The sequence below is a fragment of the Trichomycterus rosablanca genome, chromosome 18, assembly GCF_030014385.1.
Source record: "Trichomycterus rosablanca isolate fTriRos1 chromosome 18, fTriRos1.hap1, whole genome shotgun sequence".
In the NCBI taxonomy this organism is placed as follows: Eukaryota; Metazoa; Chordata; class Actinopteri; order Siluriformes; family Trichomycteridae; genus Trichomycterus; species Trichomycterus rosablanca.
In genome coordinates, this window is record NC_086005.1 from 3,158,740 (window position 1) to 3,182,316 (window position 23,577).

The following is a 23,577-nucleotide window of genomic DNA, read 5'->3' on the forward strand; positions in this document are numbered from 1 at the left end:
AAAGTTCCCGGTGCTGCATCTGCATCTGAGCCCCTTCACGGCGCGGCAGGAGAGGAGAATCAGACGCGCTGGAGAGGAATAATCTTCGGTCCGGCACTGCACATTCGGTCTACAGTTGTTTTTTGGAACGGATGCTTAATAGATAAAACAAAAGAAAGGAAATCTGGGTTCGGTTTGAATGTGCGGTCTGGCTTTCGGTGGGAGCTGTTGCTATTTGCGCAATGTGCCACGACGCTGGCTTGAGGATCGACGCCAGAACGTCTTGGAATTTGTAAGTTTTTGGTTTGTTTTGGTGTGTGTTTCCTCTGGTTTTGCTCTTTCCTCCCTTTTTGCGGATGGCATGGTGAGGAAAAAGTCGCATGTGGAATAGTGCATTTTTTTTTGTTTGCGCCCCGGATTTTGGATACGCTAAACGGCGCGTTTGTGTCTGAAGAAAGCTCGGTGTGTTTAACGTGACGTTTGGTCGGAGCCGTTTCTACGACATGCTGCATGGTCACCACGGGGGAACCGACACCAGCGGATACGGCGGATCTCTGAAGCGCTCTTGCTGCGGCGGAGCTTCGGGTGCGCCACCAAACCGGCGGCGGCTGCGCGCAAAGGCTTCGGGTCGCCATGCGGATGATTCGGGACAGTAGACACATCTGAGAATAGAAATAAACCCCTACGGACTGGCGACACTGATGAGTAAGTTGCTGCATGTCTTCCTTAACGCTAATCTCACATGCGTGAGCTTATTTAGATGCTCATTGTTGTCTGTTTTATCCGCACGTTATTATTACTAGATCTATTCCTAAAACCGGCGCTCATTTGCACCATATCGCCTGTTGGCATGGACGTCCATAGTCAAAACCCGTTATCGCACAGGGCTCAGTTTTCTTTCTACTCTTGAGCCTGTTTTGCACCATTTAATCTCATTATTTTGTCTAGAACCGCCTATTTTCGTGAAGAAAAGGGGGAAAAACGATGCGCACTGAATTCGGCGCAACCTGACGGAGCACAAATGTTCACGATAAAGGATCAACACGCATTTTAGTGAAGGGCTTTCCTAATTCCATAGCCTCGATGCTTGTGGATGAGGATACAGCCTAGATTGTGAGTTATATATGAGTTATATACGTAAAGTTTATCGTGTGTGTGTGTGTGTGTGTGTGTGCGTGCGCGCGTGTGTGTGTTAGTAATTGTATGTGCCAGCAGAAATGCCCCTGACATGTTAATGCACTTCCCACAGCCCCCACCTACAGGAGAAACTCTAGGCTCTATCTACAGAGCTCTAGGGTCTATCTACAGAGAGCCCATTGGAAAACCTACCCTACACACACACACACACACACACACACACACACACACACACACACTTTTTCTTTTAACCTCTAGCCACTCTAGGCTCTATCTACAAAGCTCTAGGCTAAATCTAGAGGGCCCATTGGATGCCCCTATCACACACACACACCCCCCCCCCCCCCCCCCCAAACACACACACACACACACCTTTTTTTTTTAACCTCTAGCGTGTGTTTGTGTGTGCCAGGCGGCATAGAAATGTCCGTGCCACTGCCTCCCGACACGCTGACTCTGCCCTTCGAAATGAAAATGAGTACGCTCGCTCACGTATGCATTTCGTGCCCTTAGGGAGGTCACGCATTCCAGCCGGCGGCGTCCTCTTGGTATACGCTACACATGCACTCACCCACTTGTGGAGAATATGGTGAAGGATGACTCATCTGAGCTGTTCAATTGTCTCCACATTTTTTGCACCACTGAACTCCCTCGGCATCTTTTCCCTCCTGTCGGCCCTGGTCTGCATTTATATATATACAGTATATATATATATATATATATATATATATATATATATATATATATATATACGCAGGAATCAGAGCATGCTAGGCTGGCAGCATGGCAGCATCTTTGTCTGCCACTTTTTTTGCCACCTGTGTCCCCGTGTGTGAACGCGCACCTGAGTTTTTGTGGCGTCTGATGGAATGCGATGTGCCGAGGCGTCAGAAGCCCTAATTGCACAGATTTCCAAAATGTAAGCTGTTCATCAGGTAGGTGTCGGGATTAATTAGCGTTTTCACCCTGTCTGGGTTCTTCAGCATTTCGTCCACATTTTAAAACCGAATGTGAGCAGCGTTCAGTCTGAGAGGGACGATTAAAGGGAGTCGATACCGAGTGATCTGAACCATTCAATCATAAACAGGCTTAACACTGAGCAACATGTGCATCGATGTGGCCGTGTTGACTCGATTCATTCATCATTATTGATATTTTTTCTATTAAATAGTCTCATTATTGAACTGGTTCAGCACTGGTTGGGTATTAGATTCAACTGAAGTTTATATTCACTAGTAAGGAACATGTTCACTATATGGGCAAAAGTATTGGGACACATTTACATTTAGATTTTCGGCATTTAGCAGACACTTTAATCCGAAGTGACTTACAGTACTGTGGCAGTATACTGTCTAAGCAACTAAGGGTTAAGGGCCTTGCTCAAGGGCCCAACAGTGGAAACCTGGTAGTGGTGGTGCTTTGATTACTAGTCCAGCCCCTTAACCGCTAGGCTACACCTGTCCTGTCTAATTATTAAATTCATGTGTTTCAGCCACCACCCATGCAAACAGGTGTAATAAATCAATTATATAAAGGAAATCATATGCTTCCAGCTTTGCAGCAGCAGTTTAGGGAAGGCCCTGTCCTGGTCCAGCATGACTGTGCCTCTGTGCATAAACCAAACTCTATAAACACATGAAGAAAAGCTCGATTTAAAGACACTCCAGTGGCCTCCAGTGTACACAGCCTTGACCTCAGCCTCACTAAACAGCTTTGGAATGAACTGGAACATCAACCGGGGCTGTTGTTCTAGCCGAACAGATCACACAGAGGTCACGCTACTTTAATACCATTTGTATTTAAAATGCAATGTCCAGCAAGTTGATGCTTAGGTGTCCAAATACTATTGACCATACAGTGTACTTTTAATGAGTTCCGAGATATTTCAACACCATTATTGAATAATTAGAGACTGATAAAATCTAGGGCTCTAAATTAATTCATAATCTTCAAAGCTAATGCTATAATAATAATAATAATAATAATAATAATAATAATAAAGCTCTTATAACATCCACACATTCTTATACGTTAAATAAAGATCTACTATTTTATTTATTAAAAACATAAAGTAGCATGTATGTCTATGTCTCTACTATTGTAAGTGCACTATATGACCAAAAGCATGTTGATACTTGACCACAAGTTGGTTAAACATCTTCAAAACCATAAGCATTAATATGGAGTCATAGGCTTCATCAAGATTTCCTAGTGTGTCTGTGGGAATATGTGTCCATTCAGACAAATGAGCATACACTATATGGCCAAAATTATTCAGACGCTTGACCACAAGCATGTTTGACACCTCATTCCAAAAACAAATTGTATAGAGTGACCTCTGTGTGATCTTTTCAGCTATAACAACAGCCGCTCTTCTCATAAGACTGTGGGAATTTGTGCCTATTCATTAAGGCAGTGACGTTGGTTAAGAAAGCCTCAATTGATGTTCCAGTTCATTCCAGAGCTGTTGAGTGGTGCTGAGGTCAGGGTTCTGTGCAGGACACTGGTGTTTCTTTAAATCAAGCTTTTCTTCAGGAAAGGGCCTTCCCTAAACTGTTGCTTTAACTTTGGAGTCATATAATTTCCTTTAAAAGTAATAATAATTGAGTTATTACACCTGTAATAAATAATCTGCTTTAAAGTCTGAACAGCCTAAACACTGGTAGGTGCACTTACCAGTGTGCTCTCAATGCCTGTCCTAAGCCCAGATAATAATAATAATCAATAATAATAATAATAATAATAAAATAATAATAAAATAATAATAATAATAATAATAATAAAAAATAATAATAATAATAATGATAATAATTATAATAATATCATTATTATAAAAATAATAATAAAAATAATAATAAAAAGATAATAATAAAACTAATAATAATAATAATAATAATAATAATAATAACACTATTAAAAAAAAAAAAAAAAAAAGATGCATTTATACTGGTGCTGCTCTTTTTAAAATTTATTTATTTATTTATTTTAATACTGAATAAAGCAAAAGCATTTGATATGACACTAGCCCACTACCACTGGGATCCAGGCTTTTAATCCCCAGTGGTGCTGTCGGCCTGTCGGGCTTCTACATACAGACGTGATGGTTATGTCTTCTAGTGGCTGAAACCCTGAGATGGATTGGCGTCCTGCCTGGGGTGTGTTACTGCATTGTGCCAAGTGCTTTTGAGGATAAAAAGGATCCACTGTGACCCTGACTGGGATGAAGTTTTGGTAAAAACATGAAAATGAATTTATATTTTACTGCTTTATCAGGTTTGGGTTGCAGTGGGGGCTGATAACACCCGACAGCACTGGGCCCAAGCCGGAAATAGACCCCAAACTGACCCCAATAAAACACACTTCATTATCTACCAGAGTATTTTGGAGCATTTGTTTACTTAAAACCCCTCACAGAAGATGTGTTCTCGCTGAAGCCAGTGCCGAGTCACAGTTTCACTGCTCATTTCATGCTCGGATCTCAGGGTCTTTTCAACAGTAATCGTGGTGGAAGATCCTGGCGTGTCTTGAGTGGCTCCCATCATGCCACGCTGGCTTTACGTACCCTATGTAGCTCGGCTGGTTTCCTCCGCCAGCGTGTTCGCTGAAGATTCTGGATATGCTGAGCGTCGTGAACTGGTTCCTGTGTGGCATCGGAATAAAAGCGGCGCTTCAAAACTGCTTCAGATGCAATTCTGGCAGCATTAACGATGTCACCAGCACATTTTACTGCCATCCAATTCCAGACGCCGCTGATGTTGAGCCGATTTCGTTTGGAATAGTTTGCTATTAACTTAATGTAAAGGGCGCGGCACAAAGGTGGGTGCAGGTTCTAATCTGGAAGGAGTACACCATGCTCTGTGTTCCTTGGGGTACTCCGAGTACTCACCTACATCCCAAATCAGGTGCAGAAGGTGGCTTGGCAACTAAGTCACCCGTAGCATCAATGTTCTAGAGTCCTGGTTCAGTATTTACCTGAAGAAGGTGCATTGGCAGCTCTAAATTATTACCCCTAGGTGTAAGTAAGTATCTAAGGTCTTGGGGTCCTGGCCCTTGGTTCAGTTCCTGTTCTAGTTCCTGTCTGTAAGGTGTAAGGCAAGTTTAGGACCTTACAAAACCCAACATGTTCTTTAGGTGTGCCCATGGGTCCTGGGGGCCCCGGATTCAATTGTGAAGCAGCATTGGGGTGGCACTAGCTCAGTACCACTCAGATCCAGGGTTTAAATCCCTAGTGGTGCTATCAACCTATTGGGCATCTACATACAGACGTGATTGGTTATGTCTTCTGGTGGTCTAAACCCTGTGATGATTTGGCGTCCTGCCTGGGTGATTCTGGAGAAAAAAGTACCCACTGTGACCCTGACTAGGATGAGGTGTTCAAAAAAACATCGATGTCTTCGGGTTCTGGTCTTTGGTTCAGTTCTTGCCCCAATTACTGTCTGTAACGTGTCTATAAGGCATGTTTAGGACCTTACCAAACCCAACATGTTCTCTAGGTGGCCCCTCAATTGTGGACGTTGGTTCTCGTCTCTATATCTTTATAAAAGCAGTGTTGGGGTGGCATTAGCTCAGTACCACTCAGATCCAGGGTTTAAATTCCCAGTGGTGCTATCGGTCTGTTGGGCATCTACATACAGACGTGATTGGTTATGTCTTCTGGTGGCCGAAACCCTGTGATGGATTGGCATCCTGCCTGGGTGATTCTGAAGAAACAAAGGACCCACAGTGACCCTGACTAGGATGAAGTGTTCAGAAGAGTACCAATATCTTGGGGTTATGGTCCTTGGTTCAGTTTTTGCCCCAGTTACTGTCTGTAAGGTGTCTATAAGGCATGTTTAGGACCTTACAAAACCCAACATGTTCTCTAGGTGTGCCCAGGGGTCCTGGGGGCCCCGGATTCAATTGTGGCCTTTGGTTCTCATCTATATCCGTATAAAAGCAAAGGGTGGCACTAGCCCACTACCACTAGGATCCAGGGTTTGTGGTGGTGCTATCGGTCTGTTGGGCATCTACATACAGACGTGATTGGTTATGTCTTCTGGTGGCCGAAAGCCTTTGATGGATTGGCGTTCTGTCGGAGTGATTCTTGTCCTCCAGGTTCTTCCACCTCACTAAACATGAAACGGTGGATTGGCTGCTCTTGGTTGGCTCTAGGTGTGGGTGAGTGAGTAAGTTAGTAAATGTGTTAAGTTTGTGGTGCACTTGATCCATTGCAATGGACTGGCACCTTGTCCGAAGTGTATTCCTGCTTTGTGCCAAGTGTTTGTAGATCATTTAAGCCAGTGGTTCTCAACCAGGGGGCTGGAACTAGCCATAGCCACCACTAGGGGGTCTCAGTGATGCATTTTATTGAAATAGTAAAAATTATGACACGTGATGGGACAGGAAAACCAATAGGCTGTTAGCGTATGCCAGATCTCTTGTGATGTCATATAAATCTATTTTAAACTACCTTTGGTCTTTGAGAATGGACACAAATTCCATTCTTAAAAGCACAAAGGTCAACAGATGGGCACTATGAATGGTTCCAATTCAGTTGTTGAAGCAGATCTTGCTAAATTAGACCCAGGTGCCATGCTATTGGACCAGGACACCTTTAATTGGCATGGCTAATGGGTTATCCGAGCAGATGATGACCATTCACTCTTATTTTGCTCTCTTTCAGGCTTTGCCATGCGGCGGCGATGGGTTGTGGTGCTGCTGGTGCAGGCATGGCTCTCTGCGAGTCTCTGCCACGGAGAGCGCCCGTGCCCGCGAAGCTGCCGGTGCGACGGCAAGATCGTCTACTGCGAGTCCAGCGCGTTCCGAGATGTCCCAAAAAACCTGTCGGGCGGCTGCCAGGGCCTGTCTCTGCGCTACAACAGCCTGGTGAGCCTGCGGGCCGGACAGTTCGTCGGACTCAACCAGCTCATCTGGCTCTACCTGGACCACAACTACATATCAAGCTTGGATGCTCATGCCTTTCAAGGGATAAGGAGGCTCAAAGAGCTGATCCTGAGCTCCAACAAGATCACCATGCTGCATAACACCACATTCCACTTGGTTCCCAACTTGAGGAACTTGGATTTATCCTACAACAAGCTTCAGGCTTTGCAGCCAGGACAGTTTCAAGGACTGCGCAAACTCATCAGCTTACACATGCGCTCGAATTCCTTGAAGAACCTACCGTCTCGGCTCTTCCAGGATTGCCGCAACCTAGAGTTCCTCGATTTCGGGTACAACCGCCTGCGCAGCATCACGAGAAACGCCATGTCCGGGCTGGTCAAGCTGACCGAACTGCATCTGGAGCATAACCAGTTCTCCAAAATCAACTTCTCAAACTTCCCCAGGCTGTACAACCTGCGGGCGCTTTACCTGCAGTGGAATCGGATTCGGACCATGAGCGAGGGCCTGACGTGGACCTGGTCGTCCATACAGAAGCTGGACCTTTCTGGGAACGATCTGCAGGAACTGGAACCCGAAGTGTACCGATGCATGCCGAACCTCCAGACGCTTAACGTGGATTCGAACAAGCTGACTAACGTCTCGCAGGACGTCGTGTCGGCCTGGATATCGCTGACTATGATCAGCCTGGCTGGGAACATGTGGGACTGCGGACCTGCCATCTGTCCCCTCGTTGGCTGGCTGAAGAACTTCCACGGGAACAAGGAGACGCCCATGATTTGCGCCTCGCCCAAGGAGCTTCAAGGCGAGAAAGTCATGGAGGCCGTCGATGCGAGCGGAGTGTGTAAGGTCTTGCTCGTTACGCCCTCGTTCGCCGGTTACCCGTCCACCCTTTCCGGGGTCCCTGCCATGAACGCAGCCCTTCCATTTTCCCCGACGCTTCAACCGAGCGGCAGCAGAAGAGGCCAGGGGACGTCCCTGCAACACCCTACTCCTTCGAGTCCTCCGCAGTCCGACGTGTCTCCGCCCGAGCAGGACTTCGAGCCGGTTTCCTTCCACAAGATCGTAGCAGGGAGCGTGGCGCTGTTCCTGTCCGTGGCGATGATCCTCCTGGTGATTTACGTCTCGTGGAAACGCTACCCCAGCAGCGTCAAGCAGCTGCAGGAAAACTCCTCGGCCGCCCGGAAGCGCCGGAAAAAATCCAGGGAGACCGAACGTACACTCAGCACCACCTTGCAGGAGTACTACGTGGACTACAAACCGTCCAGCTCCGAGGCCACGGACGTTCTGGTGAACGGAACCGGACCGTGCACCTACTCCATTTCCGGTTCCAGAGAATGTGAGGTATGACCGCGCTCCTTCTTCTTGCTAGCTTTGTACGTGATGGATGCTCTTCCGCCGTTTGGCACAAATCGGTGCTGTGATTTCGGCTTGGTAATTTCTTCGATTCTGTGCTGGTCAGTGGTGGGCGGATCGATCCAAATATCGATATTATCATATATCACAACAGTGGTATCGGATCAGTACTTAAGTTTTACTTTTTCTCCGCTACATTCAGCACGTTTCTACGTTTCGTCAGAAAGTAAAGACCATGTGTGTACAGACTCGCTCCTCTCACATCTTACATGCTCACCTCGCTCCTCCCCTCCGGCTCTGCTGTGTTTTGTTGTGGTACCGTCACGTTGTTATGTTGTTAAATCCTAACACACATCGGTGCATTGTAGGCTAGGGTTGCCAACCGTCCCGTAAAATACGGAATCGTTCCTTTTTTGGAAACTAAACGTGATGTTCCGTATTGAACCGATATGGAACGCGCTTTATTCCGTATTTTTATCAATGGGAGAGAAATGCTGCGAGATTAGAGATGAGAGATTAGACTAAGACTTCCACACTGGAAGAAGCTGAACTACAGCAAAATTACCCTAAGAAGAAATCTAGTTAAAATTACTTTGTGGAAGAAAATATCAAATTGACAGTGCACATGTGATGTGATGAAATTCTAACAAAATATAATACAAAAAAGTAACATGCCAGCAAAAGATGCCACACAGTTGAGTTTATTTCAAACAGTGCCCACTGTAATACATTAACTGAACAAGACAAAAAAAAGTATTTATGAAAAAGTGTGAGAAATGTTCAGCATTTTCTATAATACCAGGTCTGTTTTATTTATTTTTAAAAAGTGAAATTTGCAATAGTTTGCACTATTGAGAAAAAATGTTACATGATGTTCTTCATGCATGTTGTTTTGCCTAAAATATGGTTCTGATTTATTATTATAAAGAGCGAAAATAATAAATGTTAAACAGCCTATATTAAACATTTTGATAATGTTCCTATGACGGTGTAAGACCCGTAATATTTTTTATAGGTGTAAACACCCGCCAAAGCAACCCCCACCCTATGCCTTCCGCCAACCTGCCAGCCCAGGGTGTTCCTTATTTCCAGTTCTGAAAGTTGGCAACCCTAATTGTAGGCATTGGAAGATTGTACGTTTTTGAATACTTTGCTTTGCAGATACAGAAATAGGGGCAATTTTATGGAAATAATAGTGTAAACTATACATATTTAAAGTACGGGTGCACCTTACGCACATGAATCGGAGCATGCGTAGTGAGGCTCTTATTCCCGGTGTTTGTGTTTTGGTGAATGACTGCTTTTTCTTTTGACTTTGTGCTTATAAATGTACACAGAGTAGCATCGATTTTTTTATTTTAAATTAACATGGACACGTGTATTCAGTCACTATTAAAAATGTACAGATGTATTCACCCAGCAAACACAACTACGTGGTATGAGTTAGCCGCTTTGTGGTGATACGCCATGATGGTAACGTTGTGAAAAAGTAAAGCACCAGAACGAGAAATCAGAAATCAGCTACAAACAAAAAATGTATGTATTATAATAATACACTTAAATGTCGTGAAAATCCATTCAGATTTAGCAATTTGAAGATGCATCTACCTTAATTATTAAAAAGTATCGGTATCGATATCGGCTAGGGCTTAATTATTAAAAAAAAATCTACCCTAATTATTAAAAAGTATCGGTATCGATATCGGCTAGGGCTGCCACTAACGACTATTTTTCTGTCGATTAATCTATAGACTATTTTAACGATGAGTCGATTAATCTAACGATTAATTTTCCTTCAAAAAATGTAATTCAGAATCTCATTTAAGCTTCTTTTATTTTAACAACAAACTGTATGGCATAATAATCTAGCACAAAACTAAATGTACACAGGGTTTATGTTCATATTATCACATTCTCAAGTGCTCCATATTAAACAAAGTGCAGCACGTCTTTATGGTGTTCTGTACACAAAGCAAAGTGCTTCAACTTAAACTTACAGCAGAAATAAAATAGTTAGATGTAGCCACGTCTCATTAAGTCCAACGTACAGTAACGACAGAATGAGCCCAGATTCTAACCTCCACATTCACTCAACACTTACTTCACATTCTAAGCCACGTAAACACAGTGGTGAGTGTTAAGGCATGTGAATACGCCCTAACTGGTAATTAGGGCGAAATTTGGTATTCTATGATCTCCGTGATTAAGAAGTTTAAAGAAACAAGACGTGCAACATCGCGCTGGTGCTGCTGTGGTACCATCAAAGCTTTACACAGAGTACAAACCACCTTTTTGTTTTGTGCCAGTTTTAAATATCATCAAACTTTGGATGATTTGGGTCGTGGAAAACTTTGAGCTTTTCTTTGAAAGCTCTACAATCGGCCTCTGACTGCTGCAGACGACATTTTTTAAGACTGCGCTTAATGCCGCCAACCAGTGACTGGACCAAATACGACTTGGGTCATGCACACAGCAAGTAGTGCTGAGGGAATCATATGAACGCTTATATGAATGGAAACGTTGTAGAAATTACCGTCGACGTCATCAGCTAGGTCGACCAATCACGGCAGCCCTAATATCGGCGATACTGGCCCTGTATTTACTTGGTATCGGATCGATACCAAATTTTACAGTATCGCACACCACTACTGGTCATTGTAAATATTGGAGGTGTGAGAGGTGTCGTTTGGAACGTGTGCATTTTGACTTCAGTTTACTAAAGTAAACGATTTATTTGTGCTGCCTCATGAACCAACACTTGTCCTGACCGCCACCACAATGCTTCCAGTTTGTTAAGTAGGCGACTTCCATTAAAAGCAGAATCCAGACATAATTTAGCGCTCGGATGCGACAGATTAGATTCGGAGAGCAAATCGGCCATGTTATTTTTCATTCTTTTCCCCAGCGGAAGACAAAATGATAAAGATAGCGTTTCCCAAGAACGCTGATGGTGTTAGCCTGATTATGAATGGAACCAGGAGCTCTCTGTTGGTTTTTCTTCCCTGTTTGCGTTAGAAGCTCTTTTTAGGAAGAAGAAAACCATCATGACTAGCATGACATTTAAGCTCTGGTATTGTTTTCCGAATCTTTATGACCCACATGGTGTTTGTGGCTTCATTTATGGAGATACAAGTGTGTGTATATGATGCTGTTAGCTTCAGGTAGGGCTCTGACAGGTGCTCTGAGACCTGGATCAGCCTTGAGCTGTGAGTTTGATGGGCTGACTGGGTTTGATGGACTGATAGACGTGATGACGGGTAAACAGGGACAGAGAGAGAAGGGCGAGGCAGAATAGAGCTTACTGGCATACGGATCAGATTTCCTTCATTTTCTTTTGCAATCAAAAGTCTTGTGCAAATGCACTACATGGACAAAAGTATTAGGACGCCCCTTCTAATTACTGTATTAATGTGTTTCAGCCACAACAGCTACTAATACGGGTAATAAATCAATTAGATAAAGGAGATTATATGCTTCTACTTTCCAACTTTATTCTTTAAATCTTTAATCTGCAATTTTTTGATTACTAGTCCAGTCCCTTAACCACTAAGCTCCCGCTGCCCAAAAGTGTGTGGACGTTATGTACATTTTCAGCATTTAGCAGACGCTTTTATCCAAAACAACTTACAGTACTGTGACAGTATATTGTCTAATCAATTGAGGGTTTTGGGTCTTGCTCAAGGGCCCAACAGTAACTAACTGGGAATAGTGGGGCTTGAACCAGCAACCTTTCTATTACTAGTCCAGTATTTTAACCAGAGGGTGTGTCCCTGCACCGTGTCCAGCGTGCAATTCTGCCTAGGATGGGCTCAGGACCTTCTGTGTCCATGACGAGGATGAAGGAAACAACAAAAGCCAGGAACTTTCTCCAGCTAAATGTAGTGGCGGAGTGGGTGAGTGAGGTACAAGTCAAATCCATGAGGTGCTTCACATAAAAAAAGTAAAAAAAGCATGAACTATTCTCATATACATGAAAGCAGGTATGATGCCCTGCGATGGGTTGGCACCTGGACTGGACTTACAGCGACCCTGACCAGGATGACAAGTCAAATAAATACTTGTGGGGCATTTAGCTGACGCTTTTATCCAAAGCGACTTACAGTACTGTGACTGCATGTTGCTCAAGGGCCCAACAGTGACAACTTGGCAATGGTGGAGCTTGAACTAGCAACCTTTCAGTTATTAGTCCAGTACCTTAACCTCTAAGCCAACACTGCCACTTAGGATCAGTGCTTTAGCATACGCTTTTATCCAAAGCGACTTACAGTTATGACTAAATACAGTTAGAACCATTGAGAGTTAAGGGCCTACCTTAAGGGCCCAACAGTAGCTAATTGGCAATTGTGTGGCTTGAACCGGCAGCCCTCTGATTTCTAGTCCAGTACCTTAACCACTAAGCTTTCACTGTTTAAAAGTATGTTTAGCAGACACTTTTATCCAAAGCAACTTACAGAACTGTGACTGTATGTTGTCCAATCAATTGAAGGTTAAGGGCCTTGCTCAAGCGCCCAACAGTCGGTACTTGGCATTGGTGGGACTTAAACCAGCAACCTTCTGATTACTAGTCCAGTCCCTTAAGCACTAAGCTACCGCTGCCCAAAAGTGTATGGACATTATTTACATTTTCGGCATTTAGCAGACGCTTTTATCCGAAGTGACTTACAGTACTGTGGCAGTATATTGTCTACGCAATTGAAGGTTAAGGGCCTTCCTTAAGGGCCCAACAGGAGCTACTTGGCAATGGTGGGACTTGAACTGGCAACCTTCTGATTACTAGTCCACATTACATCACAACCAAGCTACCGCTTTCCAAAAGTATGTTTCGGCATAAAGCAGACGCTTTTATCCAAAGTGACTTACAGTAGTGTGACTGTATGTTGTCCAGGCAATTTAGGGTTAAGGGCCTTGCTCAAGGGCCCAACAGTGTCAACCAGCAACCTTCTGTTTACTAGTCCAGGCCCTTAACCACTAACCTACCACTGATCAAAAGTATCAAAAGTATGTGGGCATTATTTACGTTTTCGACTTTTAGCAGACGCTTTTATCCAAAGCAACTTACAGAACTGTGACTGTATGTTGTCCAAGCAGGTTAAGGGCCTTGCTCAGGGGCCCAACAGGAGCTACTGGGAAATGGTGGGATTTGAACCAGCAAACTACTAGCCCAATACCTTAAGCACTAGGCTCACATCAGTTTACATCTGTACTTTTTTCTTACTGCGTCCTTTTTTCGGCTTCCTGCGGCGGACAGGATGTGGTTAGGCTGTCTGATGCTGCAACAGAGCTCACGTCACCCCATGATTGATGAGCCCGTTTACCTCCACCGGGATCCGCTATTCTACCCACGTACCCGCCTCGCGGGGCTTTTCACATCACGCTAACGAGCCAGATTCGAACCTACACGCCGGCTTGTTTTGTGTCTCCGAAACCAGAGTTCTGTCGACGCCTCTCTGCCTCCGTCGCCACATCAGGAGTGACAGGCCAGCGCGGATAAAGAGGGTTCAGGGAGGGAGGGGGGTGTTTCCTGTGCCCTGACCTTGAGACGGGCTCCGTTAGGAAAACCAACACGTACAGTACGTGAAGTTGCTTTGTTGTGAAACTGAGCGACCGAATGCGATTCGGAAAGCAAAGCAATAAAACGGTGCTTATTGACAGAAGTGACGATGAGTGCGCTGAAGATTTATCACCCTCGGATTTTCCTGGCGCTCCTCTGGGACCGGTGATGAGTTGTTTGTCATTTTAGAACACGCGGGTCTTCACGGAGAATTCGCTTTAGCCTGAGCTGCCGCGCTCCTCAAAGATTTATAGTGGTTCCTAATGGTTCCTAATGGTTTTTTTGTCCATCTGTTTATCAACTGTGGGGCGGCACGGTGGATAAGTGGGTAGCACTGTCGCCTCACAGCACGAAGGTCCTGGGTTCGATCCCCAGGTGGGGCGGTCGGGGTACTTTCTGTGTGGAGTTTGCATGTTCTCCCCGTGTCTGTGTGGGTTTCCTTCAGATGCTCCGGTGAATTGAAGACGCTTAATTGTCCATGACTGTGTTTTATATACAGTGTATCACAAAAGTGAGTACACCCCTCACATTTCTGCAAATATTTCATTATATCTTTTCATGGGACAACACTATAGAACTAAAACTTGGATATAACTTAGAGTAGTCAGTGTACAGCTTGTATAGCAGTGTAGATTTACTGTCTTCTGAAAATAACTCAACACACAGCCATTAATGTCTAAATGGCTGGCAACATAAGTGAGTACACCCCACAGTGAACATGTCCAAATTGTGCCCAAAGTGTCAATATTTTGTGTGACCACCATTATTATCCAGCACTGCCTTAACCCTCCTGGGCATGGAATTCACCAGAGCTGCACAGGTTGCTACTGGAATCCTCTTCCACTCCTCCATGATGACATCACGGAGCTGGTGGATGTTAGACACCTTGAACTCCTCCACCTTCCACTTGAGGATGCGCCACAGGTGCTCAATTGGGTTTAGTCCATCACCTTTACCTTCAGCTTCCTCAGCAAGGCAGTTGTCATCTTGGAGGTTGTGTTTGGGGTCGTTATCCTGTTGGAAAACTGCCATGAGGCCCAGTTTTCGAAGGGAGGGGATCATGCTCTGTTTCAGAATGTCACAGTACATGTTGGAATTCATGTTTCCCTCAATGAACTGCAGCTCCCCAGTGCCTGCAGCACTCATGCAGCCCCAGACCATGATGCTACCACCACCATGCTTGACTGTAGGCAAGATGCAGTTGTCTTGGTACTTCTCACCAGGGCGCCGCCACACATGCTGGACACCATCTGAGCCAAACAAGTTTATCTTGGTCTCGTCAGACCACAGGGCATTCCAGTAATCCATGTTCTTGGACTGCTTGTCTTCAGCAAACTGTTTGCGGGCTTTCTTGTGCGTCAGCTTCCTTCTGGGATGACGACCATGCAGACGGAGTTGATGCAGTGTGCGGCGTATGGTCTGAGCACTGACAGGCTGACCTCCCACGTCTTCAACCTCTGCAGCAATGCTGGCAGCACTCATGTGTCTATTTTTTAAAGCCAACCTCTGGATATGACGCCGAACACGTGGACTCAACTTCTTTGGTCGACCCTGGAGAAGCCTGTTCCGAGTGGAACCTGTCCTGGAAAACCGCTGTATGACCTTGGCCACCATGCTGTAGCTCAATTTCAGGGTGTTAGCAATCTTCTTATAGCCCAGGCCATCTTTGTGGAGAGCAAAAATTCTATTTCTCACATCCTCAGAGAGTTATTTGCCATGAGGTGCCATGTTGAATATCCAGTGGCCAGTATGAGAGAATTGTACCCAAAACACCAAATTTAACAGCCCTGCTCCCCATTTACACCTGGTACCTTGACACATGACACCAGGGAGGGACAACGACACATTTGGGCACAATTTGGACATGTTCACTGTGGGGTGTACTCACTTATGTTGCCAGCTATTTAGACATTAATGGCTGTGTGTTGAGTTATTTTCAGAAGACAGTAAATCTACACTGCTATACAAGCTGTACACTGACTACTCTAAGTTATATCCAAGTTTCATGTCTATAGTGTTGTCCCATGAAAAGATATAATAAAATATTTGCAGAAATGTGAGGGGTGTACTCACTTTTGTGATACACTGTAAACTTGTGAACTGATGAATCTTGTGTAATGAGTAACTACCGTTCCTGTCATGAATGTAACCAAAGTGTAAAACATGACATTAAAATCCTAATAAACAAACAAACATTATCAATTGTGCTTTTTTTCTCCCTTTTTCTCCTAATTTTGACCCCAAGCACTTCTAAGGAATGTATTAGTGCTGGTAAATTTTATAATAAATCCTTCTCTCTTAATTCTCTTGGCACCTCACACTTCTCTTGTCAGTGACAAGTTGACCCTTTTTTCTAAGTGGAATCTTGATCATGAGGGTAAGGGACAAGGAGGGGGGAGAGGGGGTGGACTCACCTACCAATCAGATGGGTATATTAATGGGTCGAGGGTTTAAAATTACCATGGGGGCTATGATACTCCTTAAGTGCTACAGTACTAAAGTAGCCTGTAAGCATTTGCATTTTAATAATAATAATAATAATAAAAATAATAATAATAATAATAATAATAATAATACAACTATATTTGTTGTTGTTTTGCTTACAAGAAAATATGCTGCATTACTAATCTATACCACTACTACTGATAATAATAATAATAATAGCATGTGCATAAAATCAGCCACATGACGAACACCAGTGTGTTTAACCGCTTGTTTATTGGAATATTTAACTTATTACTTAGATTCACAGACTGGAGTGAAGTCGGTTCAGCCAAATCATCTGAGTCCGCGGTGTTTCGGTGAGCCTGCTCACTCGCTTTGTGTACTTAGCAGCAGCCAGTCAGAGGACTCATAAGATCCGGGTTGATTGAGATTTCGGATTCGTGATTCCTGATTCAGTACAAAGATTCGAATCATTAACCCGGGTGATTCAGGATCCGCCCAGCTCTAGAATGTATACGCATGGAGAGTCACGTGATCTCCACGTTCCTCCACTTCTGCACAGGTGCCTTGGGCTACTAACCAGGGTCCTGTTTATCGTGCGGGTGTGTCTTAATTTGGTATGCGAGGGAGAGAACTCAAACTCTGTTATATTTCCAATTCAAGCATCAGCTGTTAAAAATGAATTTAAATAACATGTAAGTGTTTGTTTGCTCCCACTATGTGCATTTATTGCCATTTTTGTGAATGTAAAGTTACTCAAAGGTCTACAGCAATGCCAGATGGGCACTACTTGGCAGTGGTGAGACTTAAACCAGCAACCTTCTGATTACTAGTCCAGCATCTTAACCGCTAAGCTACCGCTGCCCAAAAGTGTGTGGACGTTATTTACATTTTATGCATTTAGCAGACGCTTTTATCCGAAGTGACTAACAGTAGTGTGACTGTATATTGTCCAGGCAATTGCGAGTTAAGGGCCTCGCTCAAGGGCCTAACAGTGGCAACCAGCAACCTTCTGATTATCGTGCGGGTGCATCTCAATTCGGTATGCGAGGGAGAGAACTCAAACTCTGTTATATTTCCAATTCAAGCATCAGCTGTTAAAAATGAATTTAAGTAACATGTAAGTGTTTGTTTGCTCCGACTATGTGTATTTATTGCTATTTTATGAATATAAAATTACTCTTTAGGTCTACAGCAATGCCAGATGGACACTATATGGCCAAAAGTATTTGGACATCTGACCATGAGCTTGTCGCACGTCCCATTTCAAAAACAAACTGTATTGAAACAGAGTGACGTCTACGTGATCTATTCAGCTGGAATAACAGCCGCTCTTCTAAGAAGGCTTCTCACAAGACTTTGAGGTATGTCTGTGGGAATTTGTGCCCATCCAGTCAAAAAATGCCAGTATTTGTATGGCCAGTGTTGGTCAAGAAAGCCTCGGTTGATGTTCCAGTTCATTCCAAAGTGCAGAAGACCGCGCTGTACCGTTCTTTGGCCAAACGTGAGATGTAGTATTAAATATTAATGCTGTTTGCTGTGAATATTTAGGTAAAAACGAACAGTCATTAAAATGGATCTGTTGCATTAAGTTAAAGGCTGTCGGTCCTGTGTGCACTGAATTTCCACACCACCCTAATTGCTTCCTTAAAATAAATAAATAAATACATAAACAAATAACAATGAAATAAAGAAGACGCAGAAAAATAGCATTTTAGCAAAAACAGAACACAGAACAGAACAAGGACATTAATCACCATTAAACCAGACTCTCCAAATTTTACTTAACAAATGGATTTGTTTTGTCCCTCTGACCTGTATAAATAATGAAAATGGACTAATCCTCTCCTCTCAGCAGGTGAGAGTGATTGTCGGAGATTAATACGGCTTCAGCGGTCCGGTTATCACGTCTGAGGACAGGTTCATAAAATAAAACCAACAGAAAGACACTGAGAGGTGAAACGAGACACTAAAAGAAACAAATACGAGATAACGGACGCTTATATATACAGGGGTTGGACAAAATAACTGAAACACCTGGTTTTAGACCACAATAATTTATTAGTATGGTGTAGGGCCTCCTTTTGCGGCCAATACAGCATCAATTCGTCTTGGAAATGACATATACAAGTCCTGCACAGTGGTCAGAGGGATTTTAAGCCATTCTTCTTGCAGGATAGTGGCCAGGTCACTACGTGATGCTGGTGGAGGAAAACGTTTCCTGACTCGCTTCTCCAAAACACCCCAAAGTGGCTCAATAATATTTAGATCTGGTGACTGTGCAGGCCATGGGAGATGTTCAACTTCACTTTCATGTTCATCAAACCAATCTTTCACCAGTCTTGCTGTGTGTATTGGTGCATTGTCATCCTGATACACGGCACCGCCATTGGATGCACATGGTCCTCCAGAATGGTTCGGTAGTCCTCGGCAGTGACGCGCCCATCTAGCACAAGTATTGGGCCAAGGGAATGCCATGATATGGCAGCCCAAACCATCACTGATCCACCCCCATGCTTCACTCTGGGCATGCAACAGTCTGGGTGGTACGCTTCTTTGGGGCTTCTCCACACCGTAACTCTCCCGGATGTGGGGAAAACAGTAAAGGTGGACTCATCAGAGAACAATACATGTTTCACATTGTCCACAGCCCAAGATTTGCGCTCCTTGCACCATTGAAACCGACGTTTGGCATTGGCACGAGTGACCAAAGGTTTGGCTATAGCAGCCCAACCGTGTATATTGACCCTGTGGAGCTCCCGACGGACAGTTCTGGTGGAAACAGGAGAGTTGAGGTGCACATTTAATTCTGCCGTGATTTGGGCAGCCGTGGTTTTATGTTTTTTGGATACAATCCGGGTTAGCACCCGAACATCCCTTTCAGACAGCTTCCTCTTGCGTCCACAGTTAATCCTGTTGGATGTGGTTTGTCCTTCTTGGTGGTATGCTGACATTACCCTGGATACCGTGGCTCTTGATACATCACAAAGACTTGCTGTCTTGGTCACAGATGCGCCAGCAAGACGTGCACCAACAATTTGTCCTCTTTTGAACTCTGGTATGTCACCCATAATGTTGTGTGCATTGCAATATTTTGAGCAAAACTGTGCTCTTACCCTGCTAATTCAACCTTCACACTCTGCTCTTACTGGTGCAATGTGCAATTAATGAAGATTGGCCACCAGACTGGTCCAATTTAGCCATGAAACCTCCCACACTAAAATGGCAGGTGTTTCAGTTATTTTGTCCAACCCCTGTATATATATATATATATGTACACCTATCAGGCATAACATTATGACCTTCCTAATATTGTGTTGGTCCCTGACCCATCGAGGCATGGACTCCACTAGACCCCTAAACATGTGCTGTGGTATCTGGCACCAAGATGTCATAAGCAGATCCTTTAACTCCTGTAAGTTGTGAGATTGGATCGAGATCTGGGGAGTTTGGAGGCCAAGTCAACACCTCAAACTCATCAAACCGTTCCTGAAGCATTTTTGCTTTGTGTCAGGGCGCATCATCCTGCTGAAAGAGGCCACAGCCATCAGGGAATACCGTCTCCATGAAAGGGTGAACGTGGTCTGCAACATTGCTTAGGTAGGTGCTACGTGTCAAAGTAACATCCACATGGATGGCAGGACCCAAGGTTTCCCAGCAGAACGTTGCCCAAAGCATCACACTGCCTCCGCCGGCTCGCCTTCTTCCCATACTGGTGCCGTGTGTTCCCCAGGTAAGCGACGCTCACACACCCGGCCATCCACGTGACGTAAAAGAAAACGTGATTCATCAGACCAGGCCCCCTCCTTCCATTGCTCCGTGGTCAAGTTCCGATGCTCACGTGCTTGGTGCTTTCGGTGGTGGAGACAGGGGTTAGCATGGGCACCCTGACTGGTCTCCAGCTATCCAGCCCTTTCTATCAGAACCAGCATTAACTTCTTAAGCAATCTGAGCTACAGTAGCTAATGTATCCCACCTACTAACAGGTGCCGTGATGAAGAGATAATCAGTGTTATTTATTTCAACTGTCAGTGGTCATAATGTTATGCCTAGTCGGTGTATGTATTTATTATTATTTGTTTATCCAGCTCAGTGAGCGCTAAGAGATTTGTCCTGCACCATAGAATAACTCTCAGTGCTTGTAAAGCTCACGTCAAGGGTTCCAGCCAAGTAAAGAAGTCAGTGATGAACACGGGGGTCTGTGTGTTCTGCTCTGAGATGAGTTTTATTCTCACGTCGTGTAGAAGAGAGGGGCGATTTCATTCCGTGGTCCAGACGTACGGCTTGTTTTATTACTGGAGTATCGTAGCTGAAATAGCTTTTTACCCCTTTACCCTTTCTGGCATGGGTTATTATCGTAACACTGTATTTGAAAAGATGGAACCGTAACTGCGACAGGAAGCACCAATCGCACCGGTTTTAAGGGGCGGCTGTGTTGAACCGCGCTGGTAAATATACAGCGGTGAACAGTTACAATTAATAATCTTAAATCATTATAAAAAACATGATATTAAATGAAGGAAGCTTAAGCAAAAGCAAATACACTATACAGTTTATAATAAACATAAATAAATAAATAAAAACATGCATGCATGGTCCACAAGCCCTTCTTATTCACCCGTACTTTGATGTATTGGCGCGCGAGGTCAGTCTCGCGCATGGAGAGTCACTCGCTGATCCCCACGTTGCTCTATTTCTATACAGGTGTCTCGGGCTACTAACCAGGGTCCTTACACAGCTCAAAGACACTGCCCACTTTTTAGTCCAGTCTTTTCCCACTCGGCAGACTTTAGTGGCCAATTTTGTCTACTGCACTGTCTGCACTGCCAATTGTGCCCACTAGGGGGGGGCGGAAGCAGAGCTGAGATTCAAACTCAGGGAGATTAGAAACCCAGCGCTGGTGTGCTTGTGGAATATCCCACTGCACCACTTTTATTAGTTTGTTTATTTAATAAATAAATAAGTAAATAAATAAAGTAATCCATATCACCCTTGTGTATTTGTGTAACCTTCCTTATTTACTTAAAACTGGTGGCACCGTTAGCAATGTCTGCGCCAAACACTGTTCTAAAGAAGAAGTGTGTGTGTGTGTGTGTGTGTGTGTGTGTTCTATTAGGTCTCACAGTGGCTGCTTTCCTGCCACCAGCTCCATGCTGAATCCTTTGATGCTCCCAGTAGTCCTATTTCTGAACCTCAAAAAAAGGAGGAGAACCGGGTACCATATTTACTTACTCATAGTCTGAGTGTAAAACAGACTCACATGTTTTTAAAAGTGTGTTTCTGCTTTGTGCTCAGTGTTTTCATAATGGCCTCGGGAACAAATAAAAGTTCAAAACAAGTTCAATGCAGTGTAATAATAACACATCTTTTTTAAGGTCGAGCCGTGTTCAAAGGATTATCGCTCTTTAAAAACAGTACACAACAACGGCTTCAACAGAAAACACGTCTTATTTATTTCTGTACTCATTTACTTGCAGATATTATACAGTACAAAATGTTGTTTTATATAGACTTTAGCTGGTGTGGTGTAATAATAAGAGTTACGCTACTGGTAACAGCAGTGCCTACATTCTGGGAGTTTGAATCCCAGGCAGGTCTCACAAATACAGAAGGCGCACGGCATTACGTGAACCTAGCAATTCAAGAAGGGGGCATATCGTTGCACCCTTAGTGCCAGTCCCATGCCCGGATAAAGGAAGGGTTGCATCAGGAAGGACATGACATCAAATATCTAGATGAATGATTTACTGCGTATTTGATTCACTTTATATGATTCACTTTAATTCAATTTTAATGATTCACTTATATACTGTATAAACTTATTTAACAACTTTATGAAATAGCTTTTTTTGTATTTGTGTTTTATATTTAATGAATAAGGTGCCAGGAATTATTGACTGCATATTTGATTCACTCCATATGATTCACTTGAATTTGATTCAATGTTAATGATTCACTTATATATACATTTATTATTATAGCAACTTTATAAAATAATTGTTTAGCATTTGTTATTCACATTTAATTAATAATGTGTCAGAAATGATTCACTGCATATTTGATTCACTTTATGATTCACTTTAATTCAATTCAATTTTAATGATGAATTTTAATGATTCATTTATACTGAAATAGCTATTTAGCTATTGTTCCTCACATTTAATAAATTTAAATCAGTCGTTTCAGTCGTCATACCTACGGTGACATGATAAAAACAACAGAAATAAATGCAATAAATTAGAGAAACACACTACCTATTAGAGGTTTTCTTTTAAATCTCTGAGCCGGTTCATTATCCACATGCTGATTTTTGGTCTTTTCACGCTCACTGTGACTGTTTTGTTTACATTATGCTGTCAAACACCCAGATTTATACAGCACTAAAACTGACCTGATCCTGCCTCCACCTCCCCTCATTTCCTGTGGTTCCTATTAAAACACCATCATGTGACCTGGCTGATTTATACAACCCGACCTAAAATCCATACAAACACTGACCAAATCTTCCCAAATATTGATGGTTGGGGTGTAAAACCGCCCCTGGTGGTTTGCGGTTAGTAATCAGTGATCTTTCTGACATTACAGATTCAGAAACTCTTATTCAGGACTTTATTTGCTCTCATCCCGACTGTTGTGACTCTCTTTATTTGTATTACAGATTAAACTTAACGTCTCTTACATTAAATGCAAAACACTGTACTTGAGTGCTATTTTAATTCAAAATATCACCTAATATGACCCCGGTCTGTCATCAGTTACACTAACGTCTCGTCTCATGGTGCGTCCAGTTAAATCCTCTGTTTATTTTATTTTGTTTAGATTAGTTTCCTCTTTCCAACCTCTCTGCACATACTCAAAACTTTTAGAGATACAGCACGCATACTCACTCTGGTTTGTTTAATAGTATTAATAATAATAATAATAATAATAATAATAATAATATTAATAATAATAATAATTAACAATAAGTAACAATAATAATAAACAAAAACAGCAACAACAACAACAACAACAAAACAACAACAATAATAATAATTAATAATAATAATAATAATTTATAATAATAATAGTGATAACAATAATAATAATAATAATAATAATTTATGATCATAATAATAATACTTCTCAGATCACCTCAGATTGATGCCTCAATTAGTTGTGAATGACCAAAATAAATACATTTAAACATGTATTTGTCTATTCATTTAGTAATTTATTTATTTACCACC

General features: G+C 43.2%; 1 protein-coding gene across 1 annotated transcript in view; it reads left to right on the forward strand.

Moving 5' to 3' along the window:
- The first annotated feature begins 221 nt into the window (after nt 1-221).
- Nucleotides 222-23,577, forward strand: part of LOC134332871 (leucine-rich repeat transmembrane neuronal protein 4) — a 130,972-nt gene continuing 107,616 nt past the window's right edge. Inside the window, exons 1-4 of the mRNA XM_063014702.1 lie at nt 222-271; nt 434-564; nt 1,529-1,594; nt 6,779-8,340. Coding sequence (XP_062870772.1) covers nt 222-271; nt 434-564; nt 1,529-1,594; nt 6,779-8,340 — 1,809 coding nt within the window. The remainder of the gene's footprint in view (nt 272-433; nt 565-1,528; nt 1,595-6,778; nt 8,341-23,577) is intronic.